The 15,239-nt window shown below is 38.9% G+C and overlaps 2 protein-coding genes across 6 annotated transcripts in view; one reads left to right on the plus strand and one right to left on the minus strand.

Annotated features, from left to right (window-relative positions):
- Positions 1-13,319, plus strand: part of jumu (Forkhead box protein N4 jumeau) — a 267,344-nt gene extending 254,025 nt beyond the window's left edge. For 4 of the 5 annotated variants that reach the window (XM_071660401.1, XM_071660400.1, XM_071660403.1 and 1 more), the window contains 2 exons: positions 10,751-11,017; positions 11,214-13,319. In XM_071660401.1, coding sequence (XP_071516502.1) covers positions 10,751-11,017; positions 11,214-11,441 — 495 coding nt within the window. In that variant the 3' untranslated portion in view covers positions 11,442-13,319. The remainder of the gene's footprint in view (positions 1-10,750; positions 11,018-11,213) is intronic. The other variant, XM_071660404.1, reaches the window with a different exon arrangement.
- Positions 11,363-15,239, minus strand: part of LOC139747924 (uncharacterized) — a 47,621-nt gene continuing 43,744 nt past the window's right edge. The window contains exon 8 of the mRNA XM_071660397.1: positions 11,363-11,500. The gene's annotated coding sequence lies outside the window, so the exon portion shown is untranslated. The remainder of the gene's footprint in view (positions 11,501-15,239) is intronic.

Here is a 15,239-nt window from a genome sequence, read left to right on the forward strand (position 1 = left end):
AACTTAGATCCAATAGAATATATCTTCTCAAACTCATCATCAATAAACTCTGGACTGCAAATATGTAATGCCCTAAGGAACATAGATTGAAATGATGATAATTTAACTTGTCATGTTGAGATGAGTAATAATGGATATATGAGCATACATTGGTGGGTTTTCTGTATATGCTAAACTTAAACTTGTTTCCTTGTCTATGGGATCATGCAATCTAAAAATGGTAACATTCCATTATTTTCATTTTCTACAGTAAATTTGATGGAAGGTACTAAATTGTTAAGTAAGGGGAGAAATATTTGTAAATTTTCATTTGTTGGTCAAACACAAAGAACATTATCTACATACCTAAACCAAATTGCATTAGAAGGTAAGATATCCTTTAGTAATTTTGTTTAAAAAAAAATTCCATATAAAGATTACTTAGTAAGGTGAAAGAGGGCTACCCATTGCCATACCAAATGTTTGAGCATAATAATCTCCATTGAATTGAAATACACAGTCCTTTATGCACAATTTTATCAGTTCAATGAAAACAGACTTTGAAACAGGTAAATGAATATCATCTAAGACATCAAATAAATATTCTAAAAGGTCATCAATTGTAACTTTAGTGAAAAGTGAGGAAACATCAAAGCTCACTAGTTTGAAATCAAAATTAACATTGATATTGTTTAGCTTGTTAACTAAATCTACATTGTTCATGATATTTGATACCTTACCCTTTAAAGGGCTTAATAAAGAAACTAACCATTTTGACAATTGATATGTGATGGAGCCTACTGAACTCACTATAGGTCTTGCTTGAAAATTCTGTTTGTGTGTTTGGATAAGTCCATTACATATATGGGAATGAAGAGGACAAAGATAACAAACTTTTGATGAGAGAACTGTTACCTTTCAACAACAACTTCATTTCTTTATTGAAATTGGGAATTAACTGCTTCTAAGGGATTTTTACTAAGTTTAGAATATATTGTGTCATCATTTAAAAGATCATTCATTTTAGATAAATAGTTACTTTTGTCTTTAATCACAATAGTGTTAGCCTTATCTGCTTTAGCACTATGTATATCCTTGTCTTTTTTTAGGGTATTAATAGCTCTTATAAATCTTCTAGGGCAATTAGGTTCCACTGGTTTTGACAAACTGGCTTACACTAAACCCTTAGATATTAATTTCATCAATACTTCAATTACTGTATTTCTCTAAATTACAAAAAGACTTTGACATCAACACAGTTGACTTCTCTGTTAGAGCACACAAAACTTAAACCATAGCCTAATGCACACGAGGAATCCTTATCTAGTTATTTATTAGTTTATAAACAACTAGATAAGGATTCCTTGTTTGCATTAGGCTATGGTTTAAGTTTTGTGTGCTCTAACAGAGAAGTCAACTGTGTTGATGTCAGTCTTTTTGTAATTTAGAGAAATACAGTAATTTAAGTAATGATGAAATTAATATCTAAGGGTTTAGTGTAGGTCAGTTTGTCAAAACCGGTGGAACCTAATTGCCCTAGAAGATTTATAAAAGCTATTAATGCCCTAAAAAAAGACAAGGATATACATAGTACTAAAGCAGATAAGGCTAACACTGTTGTGATTTAAGACAAAAGTAACTATTTATCTAAAATGAATGATCTTTTAAATGATGACACAATATATTCTAAACTTAGTAAAAAATCCCTTAGAAGCAGTTAATTCCCCATTTCAATAAAGAAATGAAGTTGTTGTTGAAAGGTAACAGTTCTCTTATCAAAAGTTTGTTATCTTTGTCCTCTTCATTCCCATATATGTAATGGACTTATACAAACACACAAACAGAATTTTCAAGCAAGACCTATAGTGAGTTCAGTAGGCTCCATCACATATCAATTGTCAGAATAGTTAGTTTCTTTATTAAGCCCTTTAGTGGGTAAGGTATCAAATTCTAATATCAATGTTAATTTTGATTTCAAACTAGTAAGCATTGATGTTTCCTCACTTTTCACTAAAGCTCCAGTTGATGACCTTTCAGAATATTTATTTGATGTCTTAGATGATATTCATTTACCTGTTTCCAAGTCTGTTTTCATTGAACTGATAAAATTGTGCATAAAGGACTGTGTATTTCAATTCAATGGAGATTATTATGCTCAAACATTTGGTATGGCAATGGGTAGCCCTCTTTCACCTTACTAAGTAATCTTTATATGGAATTTTTTTTTAAACAAAATTACTAAAGGATATCTTACCTTCTAATGCAATTTGGTTTAGGTATGTAGATAATGTTCTTTGTGTTTGACCAACAAATGAAAATTTACAAATATTTCTCCCCTTACTTAACAATTTAGTACCTTCCATCAAATTTACTGTAGAAAATGAAAATAATGAAATGTTACCATTTTTAGATTGCATGATCCATAGACAAGGAAACAAGTTTAAGTTTAGCATATACAGAAAACCCACCAATGTATGCTCATATATCCATTATTACTCATCTCAACATGACAAGTTAAATTATCATCATTTCAATCTATGTTCCTTAGGGCATTACGTATTTGCAGTCCAGAGTTTATTGATGATGAGTTTGAGAAGATATATTCTATTGGATCTAAGTTAAAGTACCCAACATCTTTCATTGATAAATCCTTTAAGTTAGCAAAGAAATCATTTTATAGAGTTGAACCCAAACCTCCCACTGACACCAAGAATCTTTTAGTTCTCCCTTTTAATAATAATTTCACTTTACTTCCAATGTTGCTTAAATCCTTTAATGTAAATGTTGCCTTCAGCAACCAGAATACTATAAAGAATATCTTCATCAGGAATTCACCAGAAAAATTATCTTGGATGCATCTATAAAGGGCCATGTGGAAATTGTGATAAATTTTATGTTGGTCAGACTGGTAAAGATCTTTCTGTTAGACTTAAGCAACATAAATATAGTATAAGAACAGGACAAGAATCAAATGCCTTGTTTAATCACGTTAAAAACTATGATCATTGTATTGACTGGAGTAATGCCATCTCGGTTATTAACTCTTAACTCTATTATCACAAGAAATATCATTGAATCTTCTAGTATTAAATACACAAAGAATTATAATCTTAATATTTATGATGGTCTATACAAATTAGATAGCTTCATTGTTGATGAAATGTAAAATAAGTTTATGAACACTCGTCGTATGTCTTGGACAATCACGTTTACCAAATGGCATCCTAACTTCCTCTCTTTGATGTTTATAAACTGACATATATTTCTCTCTTGTGTCTCCCCTGATGATGTTATTATTACACATAAGCGCACTTGGGAACTTATCGTGTTTCATTTTCCCCGTGGACTCAAAGGAATATCTTGATCACGCGCAAAATTGTGATCCTTTCCAATATACATATATACATGTGTACACATTCATACTTGCCTTCATCCATTCCTGGTGCCAACCCACCCCACAGGAAACAGCATCACCACCAGTAAAACAGACAGAAAAGGCCTCATTTGTCCACACTCATTCTCTGGCTGGCATGAGCACTGCACCGAAACCATAGCTCTATTGACATCCAGGCCCCACAAAATATTACCATGGTTTACCCCACATGCTTCGCGTGCCCTCGTTCAATCCATTGACAGCACGTCGACCCTGGTATACAACATCGTTCCAATTCACTCTATTCCTTGCACACCTTTCACTCTCCTGTATGTTTACGCCTCGATCGCTCAAGTCTTTTTCACTCCATCCTTCCGCCTCCAATTAGGTCTCCCACTTGTTCCCTCCACCTATGACTTATATGTCCTCTTTGTCAATCTTTCCTCACTCATTCTCTCCATGTGACCAAACCATTTCAATACACCCTCTACTGCTCTCTCTCAACCACACACTCTTTTTATTATTACCACATTACCTCTTACCCTTTCATTACTCCTCAATCAAACCTCCTCACACATTATTGTCCTGATAAATTTTATTTTAAATACATCCACCCTCCATGCAACCCTATCTATAATATAGCCCACGCCCTGCAACCATATAACAGTATTGTAACCCCCATTCCTTCAAAAACATATCCATCCATTTTTGCTCCGAGATAACATTCTCACCTTCCACATTCTTCAATGCTCCCAGTACCTTCCCCCTGTCCCCCACCCTGTAACTCACTTCCGCTTCCATGGTTCCATCCATTGCTAAGTCCACTCCCAGATATATGAAAGACTTCACTTCCTCCAGTTTTTCTCCATTCAAACTTACCTCCCAATTAACTTTAACTTGTCCCACAACCCTACTGTACCTAATAACCTTGCTCTTATTCACATTTACTCCCAGCTTGCTTCTTTCACACACTTTGCCAAACTCAGTCACCAGCTTCTGTGGTTTTTCACCCTAATCAGCCACCAGTGCTGTATCATCAGCGAACAACAACTGACTCACTTCCCAAGCCCTCTCATCCACAACAGACTGCATACTTGCCCCTCTCCAAAACTCTTGCATTCACCTCCCTAACAACCCCATCAGTAAACATATTAAACAATCATGGAGACGTCACACATTCCTGCCACAAACTGACATTCACTTGGAACCAATCACTTTCCTATCTTCCTACTCGTACACAGGCCTTACATCCTTGATAAAAACTTTTCACTGCTTCTAGCAACTTACCTCCCACACCATATACTCTTAATAGCTTCCACAAAGTATCTCTTACCACCCTATCATATGTCTTCTCCAGATCCATAAATGCTGCATACAAATCCATCTGTTTTTCTAAGTATTTCTCACATACATTCTTCAAAGCAAACACCTGATCCACACATCCTCTACCACTTCTGAAACCACACTGTTCTTCCCCAATCTGCCCTGTACATACCTTTACCCTCTCAATCAAGACCCTTCCTTAAAATTTCCCAGGAATACTCAACAAACATATACCTCAGTATTTTGAATACTCGCCTTTTTCCCTTTGCCTTTGTACAATGGCACTATGCATGCATTCCGCCAATCCTCAGGCACTTCACCATGAACCATACATACATTGAATATCCTCACCAACCAGGCAACAACACAGTCACCCCCTTTTTTAATGAATTCCACTGCAGTACCATCCAGTCCCACTGCCCCCAGCTTTCATCTTCCACAATGCCCTCACTATCTCTTCTTTGTTCACCAAACCTTTCTCCATGACCCTCTCACTTCTCACACCACCTCAACCAAAACATCCTATATCTGCCACTCTATCATCAGACACATTAAAAAAAAAAAAACTTCAAAATACTCGCTCCATCTCCTCACTTTACCACCACTTGTTACCACCTCCCCATCAGCCCTCTTCACCAATGTTTCCATTTGTTCTCTTGTCTTACGCACTTTATTTACCTCCTTCCAAAACATATTTTTATTCTCCCTAAGTTATAATGATACTCTCTCACCCCAACTCTCATTTGCCCTCTTTTTCACCTCTTGCACCTTTCTCTTGACCTCCTGCCTCTTTCTTTTATACATCTCCAGTAATTTGCATTATTTCCCTGCAAAAATTGTCCAAACGCATCTCTCTTCTCTTTCACTGACAATCTTACTTCTTAATCCCACCACTCGCTACCCTTTCTAATCTGCTCACCTCCCACCTTTTTCATGCCACAAGCATCTTTTGCTCAAGCCATCACTGCTTCCCCAAATACATCCCATTCCTCCCCAACTCCCCTTATGTCATTTGCTCTCACCTTTTGCCATTCTGTACTCAGTCTCTCCTGGTACTTCTTCACACAAGTCTCTTCTCCAAGCTCACTTATTCTCACCACTCACTTCACCCCAACATTCTCTCTCCTTTTCTAAAAACTTTTACAAATCTTCACCTTCACTTCTACAAGATAATGATCAGACATCCCTCCAGTTGCCCCTCTCAGCACTTAACATGCAAAAGTCTCTCTTTCACTCGCCTATCCATTAACACGTAATCCAATAATGCTCTGACCATCTCTCCTACTTACTTACGAATATTTATGTATATCTCTTTTTAAACCATATATTCCCAATTGCTAGTCCTTTTTCAGCACATAAATCTACAAGCTCTTCACCATTTCCATTTACAACAGTGAACACCCCATGTTCACCAATTATACCCTCAACTGCCACATTACTCACCTTTGCATTCAAATCTCCCATCACTACTAGCCTGGTGTCGTGCGTGAAAGCTGCTAACACACACACTCAGCTGCTCCCAAAACACTAGCCTCATGATCTTTTTTCTCATGCCCAGGTACATAGGCACCAATAATCACCTCTCTCTCTCCATCCACTTTCAGTTTTACCAATATCAGTCTAGAGTTTACTTTCTTACACTCTATCACATACTTCCACAACAACTTCAGTAATGCTACTCCTTCCTTTGCTCTTGTCCTCTCACCAATCCCTGACTTTATACCCAAGACATGCCCAAACGACTCTTCCCCTTTAGCCTTGAGCTTTGTTTAACTCAGAGCCAAAATATCCAGGTTTCTTTCCTCAAACATACTACCTTGCTCTCCTTTTTTAATCATCTTTGTTACATCCACACATATTTAGAGACCCCAATCTGAGCTTTTGAGGTGGATCAGCATTCCCTGCATGACTCCTGTTTCCCCTTTTAGAAACTTAGAATACAAGGAGGGGAGGGTTTCTACCCCCTCGCTCCTGTCCCCTTTAGTCATCTACAACACGCAGGAAATGCATGGGAAGTATTCTTTCTCCTCTATTATTATAATACTTATCCCTGGGGATAGGGGAGAAAGAATACTTTCCACGTATTCCCCGCATGTTGTAGAGGGCGACTAAAGGGGGTGGAAATGGGGGGATAAAAACCTCCCCATCCTTGTATTTAACTTAATAAAGGGGAAACAGAAGGAGTCAAGAGGGGAGTGCTCATCCTGCTTGAAAGCTCAGATTGGGGTGTCTAAATGTGTGTGGATGTAACAGAGAGGATTAAAAAAGGAGAGATAGGTAGTATGTTTGAGGAAAGAAACCTGGACATTTTGGCTCTGAGTGAAACAAAGCTCAAGGATAAAGGGGAAGAGTTGTTTGGGCATGTCTTTGGAGTAAAGTCAGGGATTGGTGAAAGGACAAGAGCAAAGAAAGGAGTAGCACTACTGACACAGGAGTTGTGGGAATATGTGATAGAGTGTAAGAAAGTAAACTCAAGACTGATATTGGTAAAACTGGAAGTGGATGGAGAGAGATAGGTGATTATTGGTGCCTATGCACCTAGGCATGAGAGGCAAGTGTTTAGGGAGCAGCTGACTGTGTGTGTTAGCAGCTTTCATGCACGAGACCAGGCTAGTAGTGATGGGTGATTTGAATGCAAAGGTGAGTAATGTGGCAGTTGAGGGTATAATTGGTGTACATGGGGTGTTCACTGATGTAAATGAAAATGGTGAAGAGCTTGTAGATTTGTGTGCTGAAAAAGGACTAGTGATTGGGAATACCTGGTTTAAAAAGAGAGATATACATAAGTATACGTATGTAAGTAGGAGGATGGCCAGAGAGTGTTGTTGGATTACATGTTAATTGATAGGCGCATAAAAGAGACTTTTGCAAGTTAAGTGCTGAAAGGGGCAACAGAAGGGATGTCTGATCATTATCTTGCAGAGGCGAAGGTGAAGATTTGTAGAGGTTTTTAGAAAAGAAGAGAGAATGGTGAGGTGAGGAGAGTGGTGAGAATAAGTGAGCTTGGAGAGGAGACTTGTGTTAAGAAGTACCAGGAGAGATTGAGTGCAGAATGGCAGAAGGTGAGAGCAAATGGCATAAGGGGAGTTGGCGAAGAATGGGATGTATTTAGGGAAGCAGTGATGGCTTGCGCAAGAGATGCTTGCGGCATAAAAAAGGTGGGAGGTGGGCAGATTAGAAAGGGTAGTGAGTGGTGGGATGAAGAAGTAAGATTGTTAGTAAAAGAGAAGAGAGATGCGTTTGGACAATTTTTGCAGGGAAATAATGCAAATTACTGGAGATGTATAAAAGAAAGAGGCAGGAGGTCAAGAGAAAGGTGCAAGAGGTGAAAAAGAGGGCAAATGAGAGTTGGGGTGAGAGTGTATCATTATAACTTAGGGAGAATAAAAATATGTTTTGGAAGGAGGTAAATAAAGTGCGTAAGACAAGAGAACAAATGGAAACATTGGTGAAGAGGGCTGATGGGGAGGTGGTAACAAGTGGTGGTAAAGTGAGGAGATGGAGCGAGTATTTTGAAGGCTTTTTTTTTTTAATGTGTCTGATGATAGAGTGGCAGATATAGGGTGTTTTGGTTGAGGTGGTGTGAGAAGTGAGAGGGTCATGGAGAAAGGTTTGGTGAACAAAGAAGAGATAGTGAGGGCATTGTGGAAGATGAAAGCTGGGGGCAGTGGGACTGGATGGTACTGCAGTGGAATTCATTAAAAAAGGGGGTGACTGTGTTGTTGCCTGGTTGGTGAGGATATTCAATGTATGTATGGTTCATGGTGAAGTGCCTGAGGATTGGCGGAATGCATGCATAGTGCCATTGTACAAAGGCAAAGGGAAAAAGGCGAGTATTCAAAATACTGAGGTATAAGTTTGTTGAGTATTCCTGGGAAATTTTAAGGAAGGGTCTTGATTGAGAGGGTAAAGGTATGTACAGGGCAGATTGGGGAAGAACAGTGTGGTTTCAGAAGTGGTAGAGGATGTGTGGATCAGGTGTTTGCTTTGAAGAATGTATGTGAGAAATACTTAGAAAAACAGATTATTTGTATGCAGCATTTATGGATCTGGAGAAGGCATATGATAGGGTGGTAAGAGATACTTTGTGGAAGCTATTAAGAGTATATGGTGTGGGAGGTAAGTTGCTAGAAGCAGTGAAAAGTTTTTATCAAGGATGTAAGGCCTGTGTACGAGTAGGAAGATAGGAAAGTGATTGGTTCCAAGTGAATGTCAGTTTGCGGCAGGAATGTGTGACGTCTCCATGATTGTTTAATATGTTTACTGATGGGGTTGTTAGGGAGGTGAATGCAAGAGTTTTGGAGAGGGGCAAGTATGCAGTCTGTTGTGGATGAGAGGGCTTGGGAAGTGAGTCAGTTGTTGTTCACTGATGATACAGCACTGGTGGCTGATTCAGGTGAAAAAACTGCAGAAGCTGGTGACTGAGTTTGGTAAAGTGTGTGAAAGAAGAAAGCCAAGAGTAAATGTGAATAAGAGCAAGGTTATTGGGTTCTGTAGGGTTGAGGGACAAGTTAAATGGGAGGTAAGTTTGAATGGAGAAAAAATGGAGGAAGTGAAGTGTTTTAGATATCTGGGAGTGGACTTAGCAGTGGATGGAACCATGGAAGCGGAAGCGAGTTACAGGGTGGGGGACAGGGCGAAGGTACTGGGAGCATTGAAGAATGTGGAAGGCGAGAATGTTATCTTGGAGAGCAAAAATGGATATGTTTGAAGGAATGGGGGTTCCAACAACGTTATATGGTTGCAATGCATGGGCTATATATGTAGGAAATGAAATGTTTGAGGACAATATGTGGTGTGAGGTGGTTTGATCGAGTAAGTAATGAAAGGGTAAGAGAGATGTGTGGTAATAAAAAGAGTGTGGGGTTGAGAGAGAAGAGGGTGTATTGAAATGGTTTGGTCACATGGAGAGAGTGAGTGAGGAAAGATTGACAAAGAGGACATATGAGTCAAGAGGTGGAGGGAACAAGAAGTGAGAGACCAAATTGGAGGTGGAAGGATGGAGTGATTAATACTTGAGCAGTTAGGGCCTGAACATACAGGTGGGTGAAAGACGCACAGGGAATAGAGTGAATTGTAATGATGATGTATACCAGAGTTGACGTGCTGTCACTGGATTGAATCAGGGCATGTGAAGCGTCTGGGGAAAACCATGGAAAGTTTTGTGGGGCCTGGATATGGATAGGGAGCTGTGGTTTTGGTGCTTTACACATAACAGCTAGAGACTGAGTGTAAACAAATGTGGCCTTTGTTGTCTTTTCCTGGCTCTACCTCGCGCATGCAAGGGGGAAGGGGATGTGTTGTTTAATGTATGGCAGGTTGGCGACAGGAAGGGATGAAGGCATCAAGGATGAGTTTGTACATGTGTACATATACACTTGTACATATTCATACTCGCTTGCCTTCATCTATTCCCGGTGCCAACCCCACCCCACAGGAAACAGCATCACCACCAGAAAAAGACAGAAAAGGCCACATTTGTCCATACTCAGTTTCTAGCTGTCATGAGTAATGCACCAAAACCACAACTCTATCCACATCCAGGCCACACAAACCTTTCTATGTTTTACCCCAGACGTTTCACATGCCCTGGTTCAGTCCACTGACAGCACGTTGACCCTGGTATACATCATCATTCCTTTTCACTCTATTCCTTGCAAGCCTCTTCTGTATTTTCAGGACTCGATCACTCAAAATCTTTTTCACTGCATCCTTCCACCACCAAATTGGTTTCCCGCTTATCCTTGTTCTCTTCACCTCTGACACATGTATCCTTTTTGTCAATCTTTCCTCACTCATTCTCTTCACGTGACTAAAACATTTCAATACACCCTCTTCTGCTCTCTCAACCACACTCTTTTTATTACCACACATCTCTGTTACCCTTTCATTACTTAATCAAACCACCTCACACCACATATTGTCCTCAAACATTTCATTTCTAACATCCACCCTCCTCTGTACAACTCTATCTATAGCCCATGCCTCACAACCATATAACATTGTTGCAAAAATGGGTATAATAATAATAATGATAGTAATAATAATGACAATAATAATTATAATGTTCCTCAGATACTGAATCCTCATACTTCACCAACCATTGTCACTTCCAACCAGAGAGGAGCTCAAACAGTTGTCAGTAATCAACAGCAACACATTCGCCAGCCAGTGCAAAATGGTCGCACCTCTCATCCTACAAGTATTGCCCAGTCTGCCTCCACCCACTCACATGGTCGGCCAACTCTTACTACACAGTCACTAAAACGTAATTCTGTCACCTCTTCAGAGGAGCCAGAGTTCATTCTTCCTGATTCCACCATGACAGAAATTAGTCTCCAGGTAATATGTGCTGACAAACTAACAGACCTCTTACATGTGTAAAAACTTGCTACAAAAAATGAGTATATTTATGACATTGCTATTATTTTTTACCAAATGCTCATCTCATTATCTTGCTATTTGTCAGAATAATAATAATAGAGTTCTCAGGAGTCTTGTGTTTTAGAATTAAAAATCAAACAATTTACCTTGGCAGTCAAATGGTGCTCTGGTTGATGATCTTGGTAATGAAATCAAGATAGAGGGTGAAACGCCTATTCATGCAAGCTCCTCACCACGAGGCCTGGTTGTGCGCAAGCTGCCAGGTGTAACTCCACTCAGGTCTGCCACTGTGCGTGCCAATTACGTGTACACACCATCGATCTCATCTCCTCATCAGCATACCCTCAACAGACTTGTTCTCACCAACGGGAAGCTGTCATAGTCTAGCTCATTATTTCCGTTATTCCTTTCAGGTGGCATCTTTTTTCATATGTACAGCATCTAAAGAAAAAATAAATTTTAATTTTCCTTTTAAAATTGTAACATTGCTCCCCCCATTAGTGAATTTAAACTATGGTTTATAATAGTATACTTGGGTATCAAAGATAAAGGGAGTATAAGTGAGTGGAGGCATTATTAGAATGCTTCATTTTTAGTCCAATATATTGGATAACATGTGATGAATAAATGCTGAGGTGGTGAAATGAGGAGAGTGTCTGGAAGAGATGATGCCATGATGCATGAAAATCTTCCACTTTTTATTTTATATCCTTATTATAAGGACAAAAAGTAATATTTGTTTTAACTATTTAAATAAATACTTAGGCAGCATTCTCTCGAACTATTTTTCATGTTCAATGTCCATGAATTTAAAATTTTCATGTCATTTTGGGATTCTCTTTCCTGGGTGGTGCTCTGTTAGTTCACATTCTATCAATGATTTTACAAAAAAAAAAAGTATTAAAATACTCTACATTCATTAATTTCTTCCCCATAGTGCAAATTGTGACCTAGTATTCCATATCTGTACCTTCATCTGAAATGACTGTATATAAATTGTGATAACCAATAACCATAGGTTGTAAGTAGAAGGAGACTATGTGCCCTTCTGTGAGGCATAAAAAAAAAAGGTGCAAAAACATTATGGCAAGCCTCAGCTGATGAAGGTAATGTATTGGGTCTGCAACACTGTTTTGTACCCATACAACTGAAACATTGTCTGAGTCCTGTGATAATCCTTAAACTGAGACCGGGCAAACTCATGTACCTGAGAGAGTGTAATAGTATGATAGCAGGAGTACAGGTGTTTTGTGGCCATCATACATACAGATTTTTTATTTTCATTTCAATGATTAGCTGACAGGTCATTAATTTTATATACGTTTTTGAGGACGCAATTTTTTTTATAAAGTTAATTTTAAACCCCATTACTTCATTTACTTTAAGATCCTGCCAGTTCCGATCACAGAATTTTACGGTACTATTTAATTTTTTTTTGTATCAATAGCCTTGGCCACAGAAACTCTGCTCCATGTTTGCCAGTGAGAGTCCTCCCCATAGGGGAATAAAAAGAGGGAGACTAGTTAGATTACTTCTTTTACAACTGCTATTCAGGGACAGCAGTAGTTGGTATCAGCTCTCACTATTATGTATATTTAGTGAAGGAATCTTGGTATTAATCACTCTTCATTCCTCTGTTTTCTTTAGTGGCAAGGTCAAAAGTTGGGCCATTGTTTGTACTTTATAAAAACATTTTCATTTCCTACGTCTGGACAAATTTTGGTATTGGCTTGGGCATCTTTTCCCAGGTCAAATCACATTCATCATTTCTTTGCTCATATATTGCCAATGGTATTATTTGTAATTATTTTCACAAACTTTAAATTGAAAATTTGTGCGAGACTATTAATTGCACGGACTCATTCCTTTTCATAAACTACTAGTCGTTCATTGTTTTCACTGTAATTCTTATATGTGCAAGATGTAAATTATAAGAATTAGATGAAATTGGATCTCCATTAGAATATAAATGTTGAATAAAAAAATGTGTAACCTGAGTAGAAGTAATCACTAGAGATGCTATTAACCTGAAATCATCTTCCTAAGTGTAAGAAATGCAAAGTTAGCTTTTTTATACTTTTGTATGTTGACCTTTTGTACATAAAATTTCCATTCTTTTTATTTCTGCTACTAACAGTGCTCATATAATTTGAGCACTTGGAGTTGAACCAGCAGAAACACTGGCCTAGAATGATCTTGGCTGTAAATATTGTATTATTCATAGATTTTTTGTATGAAATGTAATTAAAAATTAAAAATATTTGTGTCTTGGTCTTCCTCTATCAGAGTGAATATCTACATATGTACTTCTGATGCCAGTTAAGGCAAATGAGTTGCCGTAACTGGTGAGGTGAACTCCAGTGCCTCATCGTTAACAGGCCACCGGCAGAGGACAATTCTGGCACAGTGTTTCGAGTTCTAAATAAAGTTTCTACTGACTTCTACTAAGTAATATTTCTACATCATGCTTCCACCTAATGCAACTGCTTCTAACTTATACTCCTACTGAATGTTCCTACATACTTCTGTCTATGCTCATACATTTTACCAAAAGGCTGGGCTAGCACATGGCGTTCACTGCCAGAAAATCAAGTAAGGAAAGACTGTTGTCAAATGTTAAATATGACAAAGAAAGATTGTAAGCAGTCCATGTCTGGGTGAAGCAGAAAGGAAAAACAGCTACCTGGATCACAGGAAGTGCTGGCTTGGTACACAGCTGTCACTAACCCTCCCAGTACCCAGGTGGGTAGCACAGGTAATATAACAACCTTGTCAGTGGCTTCTAACCAAATACTATCTAAAGAGTACAATACTTTTAAAACATTCCTTTCTCTGGCCACATTCATGCTTTAGTCCCATTTCCTAATGCCCTTTGAAAACCCGCCAAACAAGTTCATTAACTGGTATTTTCAATTTTCGATTTATTTATTTATTTTGCTTTGTCGCTGTCTCCCGCGTTAGTGAGGTAGCGCAAGGAAATAGACGAAAGAATGGCCCAACCCACCCACATACACATGTATATACATACACGTCCACACACGCAAATGTACATATCTGTACAACTCAACATATACATATATATACACACACACACAGACATATACATATATACACATGTACATAATTCATACTGTCTCCCTTTATTCATTCCCACTGCCACACATGAAATAACAACCCCCTCCCCCCTCGTGCGTGAGGTAGCATTAGGAAAAGACAACAAAGGCCACATTCGTTCACATTCAATCTCTAGCTGTCATGTAAAAGTGCACCGAAACCACAACTCCCTTTCCACATCCAGGCCCCACAGAACTTTCCATGGTTTACCCCAGACGCTTCACATGCCCTGGTTTAATCCATTGACAGCATGTCGACCCTGGTATACCACATCGTTCCAATTCACTCTATTCCTTGCACGCCTTGCAGGCCCCGATCGCTCAAAATCTTTTTCACTCCATCTTTCCACCTCCAATTTGGTCTCCCACTTCTCGCTCCCTCCACCTCTGATGCATATATCCTCTTGGTCAATCTTTCCTCACTCATTCTCTCCATGTGACCAAACCATTTCAAAACACCCTCTTCTCCTCTCTCAACCACACTCTTTTTATTACCACACACCTCTCTTACCCTATTATTACTTACTCGATCAAACCACCTCACACCACATATTGTCCTCAAACATCTCATTTCCAGCACATCCATCCTCCTGTGCACAACTCTATTTATAGCCTATGCCTCGCAACCATATAACATTGTTGGAACCACTATTCCTTCAAACATACCCATTTCTGCTTTCCGAGGTAATGTTCTCGACTTCCACACATTCTTCAATGCGCGCAGAACTTTCGCCTCCTCCCCTACCCTATGATTCACTTCCGCTTGCATGGTTTCATCCGCTGCCAAATCCATTTCCAGATATCTAAAACACTTCACTTCCTCCAGTTTTTCTCCATTCAAACTTACCTCCCAATTGGCTTGTCCCTCAACCCTACTGTAGCTAATAACCTTCCTCTTATTCACGTTTACTCTCGGCTTTCTTCTTTCACACACTTTACCAAACTCAGTCACCAGCTTCTGCAGTTTCTCACAGGAATCAGCCACCAGCGCTGTATCATCAGCAACCAACAACTGACACTTCCCAAGCTCTCTCTCATCCACAACAGACTGCATACTTGCCCCTCTT

This window comes from Panulirus ornatus, chromosome 71 (genome assembly GCF_036320965.1).
Source record: "Panulirus ornatus isolate Po-2019 chromosome 71, ASM3632096v1, whole genome shotgun sequence".
NCBI lineage: Eukaryota > Metazoa > Arthropoda > Malacostraca > Decapoda > Palinuridae > Panulirus > Panulirus ornatus.